Genomic DNA, 18,622 nt, shown 5'->3' with positions numbered 1-18,622 from the left:
TCTTAGTAACTAGGCAGTCATCCTGGGCTCCCCCTCTCCCTAACAACCTCACATGTAAAGATAGTGTACCCCCTGGAGGGGTGGCTAAGCTGGTTAGAGCATCGTCCTGATGTGCCAAGGTTGTGTGTTCAAGCTCTGGTCATGGCACATACAAGAAGCAACCAAAGAATGCATAAATAAGTGGAACAACAAATCTCTCTCTCTCTCTCTCATCAATAAAAAAATTAAAGATGGTGTAATAGAGGACTTAAGTAGTGTACTATTGAGCTACACTGCCTGGGGTCCAGTTCCAGTTCCAATGTTTACTCATTGTATAATGTCATGCCACTTGATTTTTCTATGCCTTAGATTTCTCTTCTATAAAAATGGGGATATTAATAGTACATACATTATAAGGTAATAGTATGGTGGGGTCTCTCTTTTCTGCGTCCAGCACGGAAAGAGAGATGATCTGGTTCTTCGAGAAGAGACGGCTGGGGATTGAGAAATAAAAAAGAAAGAGACAAGACACAAAATGGAAGGAAAAAGCTGGGAACTGGGTGGGACCGCTGCCCTCTTCTGCTGGAGAGACAGTGACCCAGAGCCTATACAGCATGTTTATTTTATACCCCCAAATACCAGGAAGTTTCATCAAAAGGTCAAGACAAAGGAGATTATTTGCATTCTTGAGTAGGCCAGAGCATTCCTGGTGCTTGACTGGATTTACATATCAAAACACACTCCCGACACCTGGGCAAAGATAAGAGTCAATGCTGAGAACACATCTGCCTTTTTGGTAAGATGTGTATCCAAGACACGGCTTTGCCTGTTGCCTTGGGTTCAGGTGACAATAATTAAAGAAATGCCCATGTGCCTTCCCAGGCGCTGTCTACATAATAGTAATTATGAAATATGTCAAATAATTAAATAGGTAAAGCAATTATAATACTGCTTGCTTGGTTCATGGTAAGTTATCAACAATGTTCATTATTATCATCGTCTCCAGTCAGTAAATCCTGTTCATTCTATCTCCAAAAGAAATTTTTTTAATATCTCCCATTTCTACTGCTTTAGTTTAACCTTTTGCACTTGGATGTCAAGTGTGACTCGACAAGGTTAGCATTAGAATAAAGGAATCTAGAAAAAAGCAAGTGAGTGCAAAGGGTTAAGAGTTGATGTTGTCACAATTGCAGTTGTACCTTAACTAGTTTTGCCTCTCCCTCTCTCCTCCATCCCCCCTGTTTCATTTGACTGCCAGACACATTCCTGCTTGTTCTTTTTTAAAATAAATCTTTATTGTTCAGATTATTACAATTGTTCCTCTTTTCCCCCCCATAGCTCCCCTCTACCCGGTTCCCACCCCACCCTCTGCCCTTACTGCCCCCTGCCACTGTCCTCATCCATTGGTGTATGATTTTTGTCCAGTCTCTTCCCACACCTTCCATACCCCTTTTCCCCCAAGAATTGTCTGTCCACTCCCTTTCTATGCCCCTGATTCTATTATATTCACCAGTTTATTCTGTTCATCAGATTTTTTATTCACTTGATTTTTAGATTCACTTTTTGATAGATATGTATTTGTTGTTCATAATTTTTATCTTTACCTTTTTCTTCTTCTTCCTCTTCTTAAAGAATACCTTTCAGCATTTCATATAATACTGGTTTGGCGGTGATGAACTCCTTTAGCTTTTTCTTATCTGTGAAGCTCTTTATCTGCCCTTCAATTCTGAATGATAGCTTTGCTGGGTAGAGTAATCTTGGTTGTAGGTTCTTGCTATTCATCACTTTGAATATTTCTTGCCACTCCCGTCTGGCCTGCATAGTTTCTGATGAGAAATCAGCTGACAGTTGTATTAGTGCTCCCTTGTAGGTAACTAACTGTTTTTTCCTTGCTGCTTTTAATATTCTCTCTTTGTCTTTTGCTCTTGGCATTTTAATTATGATGTGTCTTGGTGTGGTCCTCTTTGGATTCCTTTTGTTTTGGGTTCTCTGCACTTCCTGGACTTGTAAGTTTATTTCTTTCACCAGGTGGGGGAAGTTTTCTGTCATTATTTCTTCAAATAGATTTTCAGTATCTTGCTCTCTCTTCTTCTGGCACCCCCATAATTCGGATGTTGGTACACTTGAAGTTGTCCCAGAGGCTCCTTACACTATCTTCATATTTTTGTATTATTTTTTCCTTTTGCTTTTCTGGTTGGGTGTTTTTTGCTTCTTTGTATTTCAAATCTTTGACTTGATTCTTGCAATCCTCTAGTCTGCTGTTGGATCTCTGTATATTATTTTTTATTTCAGTCAGTGTATGCTTAATTTCTAGTTGGTCCTTTTTCATATCCTCAAGGGTCTTGCTAAATTTATTGGCCTTTTCTAGAAAATTCTTGAAAACCCTTATAACCGTGGTTTTGAACTCTATCTCCAGTCGTTTGCTTTCCTCCATTTCTTTCATTTGTGACATGTTTCTTTGTCTCCACATGTTGGCTGCTTCCCTGAGTTGATAGAGTGGCTTTGTGTGCTAGGTGTCCTATAGGGCCCAGTGGCTCAGCCTTCCCAGTTACCTAAGTTAGACACTCTTTCTGCACCTTTTTGTGGGCTGTGTGCATAGTCTTGTTGTAGTTAAGCCTTGATTGTTGTTGTTATCACTGGGAGGAATTGTCCTCCAGGCCAATTGGCTGTGAGGATCAGCTGTGTCTACGCTGGGAGAACTTCTGTGCTGGAGACACCCTTATGAGACAAGACTTGCAAAAGCCTCTGTGCTCAGCTTGGGTAGGGCGGAGTCTCAGGGTGGAGCAGACAGCAATGGCTTCCTGTCAGCCCTGCCCTATGAGGCCCCTGGGTCTCAGTGTCCCGCGGTAATCGCTGCAAGCACCTCTGAGAGAAAGCCGCCCTCGAGTTTTTCCTGCTGCCAGACAGTCCAGTTTCTCCCTGAATGAGTCTGGGTCCCCAGAGTCTCTCCTGGAACTGGAGTTCAGAGCATCGGGAGCTTTGGTCTCCCTCCCAATTGAGAAAGCCAGCTGCATAGTCAGTTGCCAGCCCTTTCCACGCGCGCGCCGTACCTCTGCCTTCTGCAGCTCTTCTGAGTCTCAGTGTGCTTTTCTCTTTCCTTCTAGTTGTAGAATTTCCACGCAGCCAGCCTTCCTGTGGTTCTGGATGATGTCCGTTTTGTCTTTTAGTTGTAGTTTTGAAATTATTGCTCAAGGCAGCAGTTTAGGTGTTTACCTATGCCGCCATCTTGATTTCTCCTTCATGCTTGTTCTTAAACACTCAACTCAGGTGTCGCCTCTGTGAAACTTTTCCTGATTCCCTGTCCTAGCCCAGCTAAGGCTCTGTATGAACACTAATATCTCCTTGAGTATACATCCAATGTAGTGCATCTCACATGGTATTGTGACTATACTTGATATTCCATGGGCTGTGACCACTTTGAGGATAAGGAACTGGGTTTACTAGGGTTTCAACTTCCAGCCTAAACACACTAGTTACAAAGTAAATGCTTATTAACTGTTTGGGTGGATGAATGAATGGCCTCTTCCTATAGAAACTTAGCTTACAGACTTCATTTTGGAAGTTGAGCACCATAAAGTGAAATAAGAGCAATGTGTGGTAACTACTGTAAGAGTTTAGAAAAGAGGGCATTTAGTGAGTGTTAGAGACATCAAATTAGGTTTCAAAAAGGTAGAGCATAATTTGGAATTTAAGAACAGGCAGAACTTATGTGAACAAAGGAGTGGCCACAATCTAGGCAAGGGGGATGGTTTATGAGTTGAATGTGGATGATGACAGAAAAAAAAAAAAGCATCTAGCATCTCCAAAACAGAGAAAAGATCAGCTTAACTAGGATGTGTTTGGTGGGGGAGGCTGGGAGATGGAGTGGGGTATGGAGGAGGCATATGTTGAAAAGTGCAGGTTCCCAACCTAATAATGGTGAGTGTTCGAAAGGTTTATTTAGAAATCATTTGCTCGGACATGACACATCATATACCGGATAACGAGGTTTCTGGCCATGCCCCAAATATTGTATTTAACCTACTTAAGTGGCTGATACTAGCTTGGACAGTACTAGCTTGAGCTCCAAGTTAGCAGGGGGTCAGGAAAGGCATGGTAGGTTCTGGGCTAGGAAACACTGAGTAGAAGAGGAAGTTGAGCTTTGCTGTTCTCCTATGACCCTTTTTTATATCTCAGTTTTCTTTTCTCTATTTCTAGATGTAGTTTCTTTATCCCCCAAGTCCCCTCCAGCTCCCTTCAAATAGCACACCAACCAAGGTTACAAGGATTCCAAAATGCAGACTCTCACCACCAGCCTTCCCCATTCCCTGAGGGCAACAGCTCTTTGCTATTTGCCAATGTGAGAATAAACTGATAGGCACCTCCTCCTGGCAGCTGTACTTATAATTTTAACAGGCTTCTTTTTAGCTCAAATGAACCTGCAATTGCTGGAATTTCTGGCAGTAGTACAGAGCAAATAATGAAAGGGGGAGGGAGGTAGAGAAAGAGAGGAGAAAGGGGATAGATGGATAGGGAGGGAGGGAGGGAGAAATTTTATTGTTGAGAGAGAGTTGGCACTGTAGGAGAAGATATTTGGGGACAGGGAAAGCCTTTGTTAATTTCCCTTTCTACTCCACCTTCCTCTTCCTAAATTGTTTTTGCATATTCCTCTCTAGAATCCACAGAAATAATAAAGTGCATTTTAAAAGTTATAGCTCCCATGGCAATTCTGGTTAGAAGGGTTCTGTGTTTTCCAGTTGTGTACAAATATGGGATAGCCTATAATGGGAAATAGGGTTGAATAAATAAAGTGTGCTGGGGCTGAGGAGACCTTGAAAGTGGAATTTACAAATACATCCACACAAATAAGGAACAATGGAAGTTTTTCGAATAAACTATTGAGATGATGAAAGCAATAAAGAACGCTAATTAATTCTAAAATTTGGATTAGAAGTGATGGGGTATTAAATTCACTTTTGACTTGGTTAATACATACATAATCCCGGTTTTTGCTACTGTTTTTTAATTGTATTGGGGCTTCTTCATTTAACTCTTAGTGTCTGCCTGCCTGGCTATCTGGCTGTTCTCTGTGGCTTCTGAGCCAATCTTTCCTTTAGGATCCAGAACACCAAAGGCTTTTTATGACTCTTGTGTTTCAAACTAGCCCATGAAACTTATATACTATTTCTGTGTCCCAATAGCAAAATTCAAGTCCAGTGTTAGCAAAACACAGCTCTATTTTATAAGGCCACATTACTTTTGTTTAAATAAAAGCCTCCAGTCTTTCAAACAGTATCCCAGTACACACTAGAGGACAGTGGTTAATGATCTGCATAAGTTAGCCTTCACAGCTGCAGAAGCCTCCGCCCCCTATGCATATGTGAAACCTTGTTGTGAATAGGCTCTTCCCTATGGGAAACCTTTTATTCTTTATAATGTTCATTATGTTAATATCCTTGATATTTCTACCCTACCAGTTTGCATAAAAAGGGAGGCCAGGATATGGGGTGAGATAGGGATCTGAGACATTTCCTTAACCTAAATTATAATTCTCATATTGGAACAGAAGATTCATAGGTCTTTGTCAAATATGTATATTTTTTCTAATTTGCAATTACAGGGGCTTGTTAGTATTGGGCCCTCCTGTGTTAGTTTGTGTATTTTCCTCTTGACTGCTCAGCATACCATTTGAGTTACTAGGTATTGGTGATGTACCATGGCTTGCTTGGTTGAATTCACTGTTATTTTATATTTTTGTTAAATCTAGTGGAGCAGTTATTGATAAAATTGGATTTTGTGGTGTACTCTTTCATTATCACTAGATACAATAATTTAATAGGATGTAACAGTCCAAAATATGCTTTTATCCTTTTCAATTAGCAGTCTGTAGAAACAATTGGTTTTAGGAGATGCTATTTCATATTTCACTGTTAACTGGTCTTGGTGGTGACAATCTATCAAAAAGCATTTCTTCAGTTTCTAGCTTTACCAGTTCTACTATCATGACGTAGACAAATGATGATTGGCATTTCCCTTCCTTATTGTAGCTAATTGTTTCCTTTGCTCAGGTTAGCTTAGCAGTCACTTCACCCCTTAGTTGTACACATACTATGCTGGGCACCTGCTAGGAACAAACAGGGTCTACCACACAAACATCATAAGGAGTCATTTAGGTACACTGTTTGTAATTGTAATCTTTTATTTCTTACTATTCATATCTTAGTTTAGGAAAGATAAGACCCTTTAATGATTTCTTGTTTAATTATCATCTGAAAACTGTTCTTAGTCATAGAGGAGAGAGGCTCCCTCTGCTGATTTAATTTCACCAAAATTTCCTCCTAAAGTTAGGGTTACTGTGAGATAGGCATTGAGTTAGGCATAATAAAAACATAAAGGAGACCCAACTGCAGCTCTCAGAAGTTTACAGTCTCCTTTATAGTTTATGGAAACAGTGATAATCCAAAGTGAAAGGAGCTATAATATTTAAAGTGCCATGCCAGTTTGGAAAACCTTGCACTGGAGTTTGCTAAGGGATATAAGAAATGGTTTCATAGAAGGAGATATGCTTGGAGACAAGTAGGGCTAAAAATATTTGCTTGGTAGACAAGGAGGGCAAGGAATTCCAAGTGGAGAGATATCATATGCTAAACCACTGAGGATGAGAGTATAGAACTTTTAAGGTCTATACCAAGAAATTGCTAATTGAGGGATAAAAGGGGTCTCTGTAAGTTGGCATTGGGAAAGAATTTCTTCTCGGTATAGGTTGATAGTTCTGCAAATTTAATTATATAGCATTCTATATCTTTCATAACCTATTCCTCCATCCCTCTAGCCTTTTACTTCCTCAGGATAAGTGTGTAAAGACTTTTCTTTTTCTTTCCTGTTTGGTAGTATTTAGAAATCATATTTGTGTTTTTGACCCCTAAAATAAATACAATATAGAAGAAACTAATGAACACCAAATTAAGTGTCAAGGGACCTGGATTCTTGTTTTCTAGTTCTCTCAGCAGCTATGTCACTTGAGCCAAATCATCTAATAACTTTGTTTTTTCACTAGTAAAATGGGAATATTAACACCTGCATTGCCTACCTTGGGGTTGGGTGAAAATGGAAATGAGACTCTTAAAAATTAAAAGGTATAATAAACTTTTTTACTTGGAATTCTGCTCTCTGAGGCTATCACTTGACATTTAAAACAAGTAAAGTAATTTGTGGAGTATCTGGATTGGAAAATTAGGTTGGAAAGTAATTGACAAATAGAAATATTTTAACTTCCTCATTAACTCCATATGTCTGCCCTTCTGTGTGTAGAATGTCATTTAGCTTATTGCCATGTTTTCAAATTTACGTGATAAAATTTTCTTCTTCCCAATGGTCTGTCATGTGTATCTTAGGTCCTTTCAGAGTCTCACTATAACTATTTTTAATAGTAATGGGTAGGAGAAGACTTATGAGTGGACATATTTTATAGTCAACCTAGAATAATTGATATCTATTAGGCCATTTGAATTGCGCATGAATTATTCCCAATCATTTCTGTTACCTTATAGTGGTATGACCTGAGTTTTGTTACATTTTAGGGATATGTAATAAGGTTATGATTCATTCAAATAGGAATGGGAGGTTGTGCAACTGTGGCCTTCTACTTCCTTTGCCATTTTTTTCTAATCCAGTGACAGTACAGGCAGAGTTATTAGTAACAGGAAAAGGCACTTCAAATCATTTTCTTCACTTTGACCCCATCTTTCCCATTAGATTGACTGGTAATACTACTGGAGTCTGATAATTCACTTGAAATACGAACTTCTGGGATGTAGGAATATGATCTACTGCTCCCAATATAAATACCCTTGACCAACCTTTCTTTAGATTTGTGTTTCTCAAAATCTGTCATTTAATGATATAACTGCATGATAGAGAACTCTTAACTCACCGTGCTCTGAGCCATCTTATATACACCAAAAGAAAGGAGAAGAGTACCATGGATGAGATAACATGGTGATGGTATTTTACATGGAATGTAAATGAATTATTTATACTAGAGTGACATAGACTTTGTCATTGAAATTGCTAATAATATGAGACTTACTATGGACTACCAGGCGGCAGTTACTCCAATTTTTTCTCCTTTTATAACTTCTAGATGAATTAGTTAGATAAAATACCTATTCTAGTTTAAAGTATAATACAAAATGATTATTTTTTTAATTTAAATAAATCTTTATTGTTCAGATTATTACAATTGTTTCTCCTTTTTTCCCCCCAGATCTCCCCATCACCCGGTTCCCTCCCCCCCCCCCGTTGTCCTTATCCATAGGAGTATGATTTTTGTCCAGTCTCTTCCCATACCCCCCACACAGATACCCCTTTCCCCCTGAGAATTATCAATCCACTCCCATTCTATGCCTCTGATTCTATTATGTTCACCAGTTTATTCTGTTCCTCAGATTTTTAATTCACTTGATTTTTAGAATCACTTGTTGATAGATATTTGTTGTTCATAATTTTTATCTTTACTTTTTTCTTCTTTTTCCTCTTTTTAAATAATACCTTTCAGCATTTCATATAATACTGGTTTGGTGGTGATGAACTCCTTTAGCTTTTTCTTATCTGTGAAGCTCTTTATCTGCCCTTCAATTCTGAATGATAACTTTGCTGGGTAGAGTAATCTTGGTTGTAGGTTCTTGCTATTCATCACTTTGAATATTTCTTGCCATTCCCGTCTGGCCTGCATAGTTTCTGTTGAGAAATCAGCTGACAGTCGTATGGGTGCTCCCTTGTAGGTAACTAACTGTTTTTCTCTTGCTGCTTATAAGATTCTCTATCTTTTGCCCTTGGCATTTTAATTATGATGTGTCTTGGTGTGGTCCTCTTTGGATTCCTCTTGTTTGGGGTTCTGTGCGCTTCCTGAACTTGTATGTCTATTTCTTTCACCAGGTGGGGGAAGTTTTCTGTCATTATTTCTTCAAATAGGTTTTCAGTATCTTGCTCTCTCTCTTCTGGCACCCCAAAAATTTGGATATTGGTACGCTTAAAGCCATCCTGGAGGCTCCTTATGCTATCCTCACACTTTTGGATTCTTCTTTCTTTCTGCCTCTCTGGTTGGGTGTTTTTTTCTTCTTCATATTCCAGATCTTTGGTTTGACTCTTCGGGTGTGGTGGTCTACTCTGTATATTCTTTATTTCAGACAGTGTATGCATAATTTCTGACTGGTCCTTTTCCATTTTTTTGGTATTCTCATTAAGGTCCTTGAAGGTCTCTTCAAGTTTCTCAGCGGTTTTTAGAAGATTCTTGAGTAACCTTATAAATATGGTTCTGAACACTGTGTCGTCCATTAGTTTGCTTTCATCTATCTCTCCTACTTGTGACATACTGTGATGTCTCCACATTTTGGCTGCCTCCTTGTGTTGATGGAGTGGCTTTGTGTGGTCGGTGACCTATAGGGGCCGGTAGCTCAGCTTCTCCTGTCACTGTAGGTGGTCGCTCTTGGTACACCCCTTTGTGGGCTGAGTGGAAAGTCTTGGTGTAGTTAAAAGCCCTGATTGCTGTTGGTACACTGGGAGGAATTGACCTCCGGTCCAATTGGTTGTGAGGGCCTGCTGTGTCTATAACGGAAGAATTGCTGTGTTGGAGACACAGTAGAGCTTTGGTGCTCACTGAGTCTGCCTCTTGAATGTGTCCCTTATGAGAGTGGTTGAAATCTGGTGTCATCCACACCGACAGAAAAGTCACTCTCACTCTCCGACCGATGGCCGAGAGTCCCGTAGGCGTCTGGGTCCCCCGCGTGTCCCCAGAAACTGGAGTTCAGAGTGGTTGAGATTGTTGGTATCACTGGCGGGAGTTGATCTCCAAGCCAGTTGGCTGTGAGGATCAGCAGTCTCTCTGCTGGGAGGGCTTCTGTGCTCAGCTTGGATGGGGCGGAGTCTCAGGGTGGCGCAGACAAGCTTTGGTTTCCCATCTGCTCTGCCCTAAGAGGGGCGGGTTCTCCATGACCGAATTAATGGCTACGCGCCTCTGAGAGAAGGCAGCTTTCGAGCCTCTCCCGCTGCCTAACAGACCAGTTTCTCCCCAGCTGGGGCTGGATTTCAGTGCAGACCGAAGGTTTTGTTTTTCTCCCGAACGAGAAATCCAGTCACTGGGAGGGCTGTGCTCAGCTTGGATGGGGCGGAGTCTCAGAATGGCGCAGACAAACTTGGTTTCCGTCCGCACCGCCCTAAGAGGGTCGGTTTCTCCGTGCCCGAATTAATGGCTGCGCGCCTCTGAGAGAAGGCAGCTTTCGAGCCTCGCCCGCTGCCAAACAGCCCAGTTTCTCCCCAACCGCAGCTGGATTTCAGTGCAGTCGGGAGGTTTTGTTTTTCTCCCAAACGAGAAAGCTAGCCACACAGTGTCTGCTGCCCTCCCTATCCGCGCACTGCGAGCAAGCCTGCCACGTATTCAGCCACCCGCCCTTTCTGCGCTCACGGATCTCTGCACCTCCACAGCTCCTGAGGCTCAGCGTCCCCCTCTCTTCTTTTCTCTAGTTGTAGGTTTTCCACTCTGCCAGCTTTCCGGTGGTTCTGGACGGTGTGCGCTCTGTTTTCCAGTTGTAGTTTCAAAATTGTTGTGGTAGGCAACAGTTAGGTGTTTACCTTATGCCGCCATCTTGGTTTCTTCCAATACAAAATGATTATTGCTTTTTTTTCCTGCCAAGTCTCAAGGAAATACTCAGGCAATTGTTCTGTTTCCCACAAATCTAAATGAGGAAATGGTCTAGTTTATTTTCTCTTTGTTCTAAAAATCTATGGTACCATTGATACATAGCTTAGAAACATTCTTCTGAAGACTCAGTGGCTTAAATTATTTTTATGTCCCTTAAGTACTACCATTTTTTTTGAAGATTTCTTGAGAAAAGTGTGACACATACCCAAAATTACATTCTTTGTTTTATTTTTGCATTTGAATATTTTATTTATAAGTTAATAGAAAGGAAAGTGGTCAATTTATGTGCTAAATAAATAAGAAGAACCGTGTAGACAGATAAATCTGGGAAATTTTTAAGTCATTGAGAAAATATTTTCTAGTATCAATGACTTTTTGAAATTATTGGCAGAATCCTCTTAACACACTTTAACATTAAGTGGTTGAATAGATGAAAATATTTTTTATTGTCTACATAAAAGAAAGCACCATGGTTTTTGCATCATTGCATAAATCTAAGAGATTATGCATGCATAAGGAGGATGAGACAAAGCTGAATGTTAAATGCCAACATCAAGGAAAGCTTGTCTGGGTATTTGACCCTGAGCATAATGGGGTGTGGTTCCACAGGGAGAGAACACTAAATATTTACACCCCAGAACATGTTTCTCTAGTAAAGCTTTTTGTCCTAGATTAATTTCCCAGCTAACACTTTTATCCCTTTTTTAACGCATCTCCTTCTTACACTTGGATTTTCTCACTTATTACTATGGGGGAGGAACAAACTTTCCACCACCCTCAAGGTTCTTCTGGCTGGTCTAATAATCAAATAGACATGAAACAGATTGGCAAGAGAAAATAACCAAATTTAATACATACATACCAGTATGTATGGGAACCTCATATACATGAGAGAGTCAGGGACCCCACATGCAGGAGAGGTTCAGAGACAGAAAAGGGAATTGTATTTAAGACATTCTGAGCTAGCTCTAGCCGGTTTGACTCAGTGGATAGAGTGTCAGCTCATGAGGACTGAAGGGTCTAGGGTTTAATTCCCGTAAAGGGTACATACCTAGGTTGCAGGCTTGATCCTGGTCCTGGTCAGGGTATGTGTGGGAGACAACCTATCAATGTGTCTCTCTCACATTGATGTTTGTCTTTTCCCCTCCTTCCCACCCTCTATAAAAATCAATGGGAAAATATCCTCATGTGAAGATTAACAACAACAACAACAAACAAAAAAAGACATTCTGAACTAGGGATGAAGTGATGCACATTAGGGCTTCAGACAGTAACTGCAGGGACAGCACATGTTCAATAATTAGTAGTTTGTCCTGCCATAAGATAGGTAAAAAGTCATTTTTCCTGATAACTCTTATCCTGAGCCAGGCTCCTAATTTAAATTCTTCTAGACCAGTGGTCGGCAAACTCATTAGCCAACAGAGTCAAATATCAACAGTACAATGATTGAAATTTATTTTGAGAGCCAAAATTTTTAAACTTAAACTATATAGGTAGGTACATTGTTATTAACTTAATTAGGGCACGTGGTATTTTGTGGAAGAGCCACACTCAAGGGGCCAAAGAGCCGTATGTGGCTCGCGAGCCGCAGTTTGCCAATCACTGTTCTAGATAGTCAAGGGAAGAGCAGAAGTTTCTCTTCAGCCAGCAGGGTCTCAGTTGCCAATAGATCAAAATAATTTGCACAGCACTAAGGCACATCTTGGGGTGGCTCTTTCTGAACCCGCACAATTCCTTATGAGATTCTAAACCTTCTGGATCCAAATCCCCAATCCTTACTCTCCCATTTCTTTCTGTGTTCTTCATAAATTCTTTGTGTTTCCTGTATGCACCTTCAGGTGAATTCTCTTGGTCTACTGCAAGTAGTAAAACACAATCACAGTCCCCTACCCCCATAGCTTCTGCTATTGTGTTGATATCCCTTTCTCATCATTTCTCTGGAATTTTCAAACCAGAGCTGTGATGTATACAACCAGCAATGTTGCATAGTAATGCAGAGTTGCTGATTAATACAGATCCAGTTCTTTTTGCAATTCATATCCTTTCTTTTTCAGACTTGAGAGTGGTGAAGGAAGTTACTGAAATTAGTATATACTGTGAAGTCTGGGGAGATATGCTTTCTTAGGCCATTTGCCCTCAGGTTCTGACTTTTGCCTTAGTATTATCTCTTCACCATCTTGCTTCACTTTATAGGCAAAGGACCAAAAAGGTTTCTTGAACATTGTGTGCCAAACATTAGAAATAAGGAATGGTTTAATGAAGGAGCATTTAATCACTGTAGACTCAAATTGCAATGAAATACATCACAGAAAAGAATGGCATTTGAGCTGGATCTGGAGGGATGAGTTGTGTTTAGAAAGTGAAGAGATTTCATGCAGGAGGACCTCTGGAGCAAAGGTGAGAAAGAGCAAAGCAAGTTTGCAATATAGAATGGATTGCTTCTCTGCCTTTTGTCTAATTCCAAGAGATATAGAATGGAAAGTTGGTTTAGGGGATACTAGACAGTGAGTTCATTGGAAAACTAGATTGGCCAGCTTGTAGTGAGTTCTTACTGCTGGGCATAGATGCTTGATTAATTCCTTAACTGATCCATTTATTCAACAAATGGCTTCTCACAGCACATAGTGTAAAATCCAAACCTCTTCACTAGCATATAAGGCCCATATACCTTAAAATTTACGACCTCAACACTATGTACCCTAAACTCCTTCCAGTCATACTGAAGACTTTCCTGATCCTCCCAGCACATTGTACTCCCTCAACTCTCCACTAAAGCTTCTATATCATATCATGGATATACATGTCTGAGTACATGTCTGTTTTCTCATTCAACTAGGATCTTCCTGCAAGCAAGGGGTTGTGTCTTATTCTCCTTCACATCAATTATATCACCTAGCAGAGTACCCACCTATTATGTAGCAAATGCTTAACATGTGTTGAATAAAATATTTATTGACCACTTAATTTATATCATGTGCAGCAGTATTTTAAGATAGCTATCTAGAAGCAATATGATTGATAGATTGAAGATGGGAGATGCAGAGAGCAGTTACAACTATTTTTTGAAGTAGCTCATTTGTTTAAAACAAAGAAACAGTAGGGGGTAGATTCCTAGAAAATAAATAAAAAATAAAATGTAGGACTTAATGACTAGCTACTAGGGACACTAGAGAAGGAAGACTTAAAGATAATAAATATTTACAGTTACTTTCAGGTAAACATGTTTTTTTCTAAGTCAGATCTGGTATTAGTATTTGCCTCACCCTGCCTCTGCTCTGAACTGAAGATGAACACTTTGTTCCCATTCATTGTTGTGGAGCTAAGCTCGAGATTCATGTCGTTATGATCTTCTATCTGGCCAGGAATTAAGATATGAAATATAAATAGTTCAACCATGCCGACTACAATTTCCTATCAAGGGAAGGTGTACAGTGCATAGGTTTTTGAATATGTAAAGCCTGTTTCTGCTTTTGGGAGCTACAATTGAAGTGTTATACCAGGCAGAGGCACTGGGGTGCGCTACTATGTAGCAGAGCCTAGCTGTGCATCGCAGCTCTCAACTTTAAAACTCCAGAGAATTTGATGAGAGAGGGATCCACAAGAACATGACAAATGATGAGAGTTCAAACCTTAAGAGAAAAATGGGCTTATTGGTAAGAGACCTTTCTTTTCCTTTATTTACTGCTGTTACTTATTCATTAAAATAGCAAGCCTGTTGTTTTTATGTGTGGCTGTGAAGCGGTGTACAAAAATCAATTTTATATGTATTGTAGAATTCAGGAGACATATTGGTAACCATGCAAAAATCATAGGAAGCATATATAAAGCTTTAATTTAAAAAGAACACGAAGGAATTTTTACTTTATTTCAGAATATGCTGTAGATTTATTTATATAGCTTAAATGTAATACATGTTTAGAAAAATATATGTATTTTTAAAGTTAAAATAAAGGATAGTGACTTGTGTAGATACATAATTTCATTCAGTTACCAGAAGGTGGCACACCAGATTCTTCTTAAACACACAAAGGAAAGGGATAATATTAATAAGAATATAAAATAAGCTGTATTTAAAGATACTTTAATGTTTTTTAAAGCAAAAATTATATATAATTGTTATCTTCTTGGTGAAGCTTAGTGTTAAAAGATGACAAATATGAATTTAACCCATTGTAGCTTTTTATGATTAAAAAATAATAATTTTATATATATAGCATTTTAAAAGTAGACTTTGAAATAATATTGTCATTAAGGAGATGCTGTGTTGAATTTACGATTTAAAAAAATAAATAAAATACTTGCTGCCTACCTTTTGCATAAGAAGTCATTAGATTTAGGATAACGTTTTGTATAAGTTCTCTGCCAAAGTCTTCCTAAAGATACTATTAGACTATGACTTTGATTTAGTTGCAATAGTGCTTTGTGAGATGACCCAGAAAAAAAGCCCAAACTGTTTATTTTTAAGGCAAAGTTAGATAAGAGTATTGCTTAGTAGTGTTTACCTTCTATAAGTGAAAAATGACATAAATGAAATAAATGTAAATAAATTCAATTTGTGTTAGAGCGCCTTAAACACCTACCAGCTTTCTTTAAAATGTTTAAGAGAGTTGACTGTATATACTGCAATGCTTCTGTAGTAGTCTTTATTTTTAAAACTGCATTCCGGAGGCAGTACCAGAAGTATGTTCACTATTGCCTTTTGTATTAGCCCAAAGGAGACAGATATATAACAGAACTCACAAAAACAAAATCTTTTGTTTGGAGACAGTACATCTCTTTATATGTTTTTATTAATTACAAGCACTATGAAAATAAGAAAATTGCTAGTAAATGAACCTAGAAGAACATTAGCCATCTGTTCTCTGAAAGCTTGTAATGGGTGTCATTTGTGTTCAGGTTTTTATGGACAAACAGTATATCAGCAAATAATTGAACTTTGGGCTTACAAAGCTAGAAAATGACAAAGCATTCTAAGGCTGAATATATATTTACTGGAAAAGTGTTTCCTTGTGTCCAAATTTGGTTAGGTTAGTCTTTTAGATCAGCTGCCAATAAATGTTGTATTTAATGTCAATCTTTATGTCAGACTTTCTAAAACATTAAGAGAGCTTCTAAAAAAAATAGAGTCTTATGGCTTTTAAGTTAAGTTTTAAAAAATGTTAATTTAGATATTTTTTAATAGTTGTGTGGTCTTAACTGGTTAGACATAGACATGGCTTATTAATTTACAGCTAAAATATTTGCAGAGTATGCTTTGAAAAATGTAAACAAAATACAATAAAGCCACAATTAACCAGATTTTTTTTGCACTCCACTTTTAGGAGACGGAGACAATTGTCTTTAAAACAAGCCGATTTCAAGGATATATTCAAAAAATCAACTTCAGGGTATGTCCAAGGGTCTGCATTTTCCTTTACCTTTTTGTCAATGAGAATTTATTTTCATAAAAAGACCCTGAGATAATATAAGACATTCAGTCTCAAGAAAACTTTCAATGATATATAGGGTACTGTGTTTATTATGACAAAAGAGAGAGAGAGAGAGAGAGAGAGAGAGAGAGAGAGAGAGAGAGAAATTATTCTGCTAAAAAGCACCACGTGTCATTGTATTGTGCTTTGTATTTCCAATGTGCTTTCACAAATACAAGTTCAGTTGGTTTTCATAACATTGCTGGGAGTCTGGCAAAGAAAGTGGCAACTTCCCTATTTTAGGGATGAGGGAACATAACACCGGAAGTCACAAAGCTAGTTGGTGGCAGAGCTGTAGCCAGACCACAGGTGCCTAGCTCTGTTGTCTTCTGCATTCTTTCCTCATCAAAAAAGTTTGAAACAAATTTTTAACTTTTCAATTTATACTGCACATCAATATAACTGCTACTACCTTTGTCTCCTAATTGCTATACTTCACAGTTTCCAACTTTACATCTGTCTATCTGCCTTTGTGCCTATCTGACAGCCAGATGGTGACCTTGCTTTCAGACTCTCCCAGACCTGGAAGGATCTGGGGTGTGGGAGGGCAAGATAATAGCTGTGGACAGTGTGGCTTGACAACTAGTGGTGAGCAGCCAATGTTGATATACTGAGGAAGGCCAGGGGCTGAGAAAGAAAACAGAATCTCACTATAGCTGGGGTTATCTTGAATGGGGGTTAACGACCTTGACTTTTAAAGCAGTGTTCCTCCAAGTTTAGTAAACTAAGCATGAAAATCAGTTGGAGTGCTTCTTTAAAATGCAGACTACTGGGCCCCACCTCCAGATTGCTATAGACTTCCACATTTTAAATATTCACCCCACATGATTCTTATTCATATTTTAGTTTGAGAGCATCTGCCTTCAAGGTATAGGATGTTTTTCTTGTTATATACACTGAGTGGCCAGATTATTATGATCTCTGAACGCATAATAATCTGGCCACTCAGTGTATATTCTATATAATAAAAGGCTAATATGCAAATTGTCCCCTCAACCAGGAGTTCGACCAGCAGGCAGGCCAGCCAACCACCCATGACCACTCCCCCTGGCCAGGCTGGCCGGACCCCCACACATGCACAAATTCATGCACCGGGCCTCTAACACACACACACACACACACACACACACACACACACACACACACTGAGTGGCCAGATTATTATGCGTTCAGAGATCATAATAATCTGGCCACTCAGTGTATTTGGAGTGTAAAGAAAAGAGCCACTTTTCTCTCAGTAGCATCTGTATTCCTTGTCAAAGCATATGGGGGTAGGAGTCAGGCAAGGGTGAGGAATGACAGATGTTACTTGCACATTTCTATATCTACCTCTGAAGTACAATAGCTGTTGTATGTTATGTTCACTAGGAGATATTTTTAAAAGGCTTAAATTGAAGATGGTAAAGGGAAGAAAGATTTCTACCAAAAGGTGAAAAATAGTGTAAGGATCCTCAGAAGGAACAGGGGGTAGAGAGGAGATCAACCAAAGACCTTATATGCATATATGCATAATCCATGGACACAGACAACAGTGCAGTGAATGCCTGGGGAGGGGACAGGAGTGGGGAGGAGGGGCATCAATGGGGGAAAAAAGGAGACATCTGTAATACTTTAAACAATAAAGATAAACTTTTTTTTTAAAAAAAGTGAAAAATAAATGAGTTCTGATATTCTAAGAGTTAACCTATCCCAGTTTTAAATTTAAATCATTTAATTAACTGACTAGAATACTATGCTATCCAGGATTCTGGATAGTTAAGGCTTATTGTCGTAATATATATATATGCTTATTTGTGTTTTATATGTGAATATGCAGTCTGCCTGATTCATTTGTAAAGGATTTGTGGCAAAGTCGGAAGTTCTCAGTACTTACCAATGATTGAACTAATTCAGCATTCACATCTCTACACGTTTTGGGGTAGGCATAGTGAGTTGACTGATTTTGGTGTTAAGTTTAAGGAGTCTACCTTACACTGTCAGTAAAGGCTGCTATACTGCAGTTAACTGCCACGCGTCCAAAATGGAAACCATATTCACACGTCACGATATTTTGAATTTAATTTAAAAAATCTGCCGCTTGCATCTATAGATGCTTATGGCATACAAGGGGATACTGGAGGTCTCAGGTTAAACAAATGCATTTTAGTTGACAAATACAAAAACATAATCCAAATTCATCAATTTGCTAATGCTTATTACCTGTTAGAGTATTATTTTAAGCTTGATTTTGCTGTCTCTTCACCCTTTTCGGAATACAATTTATGTTGTTCTGTGCTTTACAAATCTGAACCTCAAAAATTGGTAATTCTGGAAGCCCTCGAACATAGATATTTTTACTTATTGAATGAACAGTATTATTGGAATGTAAACAAAATGGCCACATACTGTATTGGAAGACTCATAAAAATGCTCAGTAGCATCTCTGATTTAGATCAAGCTGAATGAGGAATGAATGAATAAATATATGCTAGCTAAAGGGAAGGTATATTTTATTTGT

At 38.8% G+C, this 18,622-nt stretch overlaps 1 protein-coding gene across 3 annotated transcripts in view; it reads left to right on the top strand.

Annotated features, from left to right (window-relative positions):
- KLHL13 (kelch like family member 13) overlaps positions 1-18,622 on the top strand; it is a gene marked incomplete at its 5' end in the record, with an annotated part of 253,589 nt that overhangs the window by 146,971 nt on the left and 87,996 nt on the right. Inside the window, one exon of one of the 3 annotated variants that reach the window (XM_079765872.1) lies at positions 15,979-16,044. The exons of 1 other annotated variant lie outside the window; for it this stretch is intronic. In XM_079765872.1, coding sequence (XP_079621998.1) covers positions 15,979-16,044 — 66 coding nt within the window. Of the gene's footprint in view, positions 1-15,978; positions 16,045-18,622 lie in introns of those variants that run through there. One more of the 3 variants, XM_079765873.1, reaches the window with a different exon arrangement.

This window comes from Cnephaeus nilssonii (genome assembly GCF_951640355.1).
Source record: "Cnephaeus nilssonii genome assembly, chromosome: X".
In the NCBI taxonomy this organism is placed as follows: domain Eukaryota; kingdom Metazoa; phylum Chordata; class Mammalia; order Chiroptera; family Vespertilionidae; genus Cnephaeus; species Cnephaeus nilssonii.
Note: the sequence above shows the minus strand (reverse complement) of the source record. Positions and strands in the feature narration are given on the sequence as shown.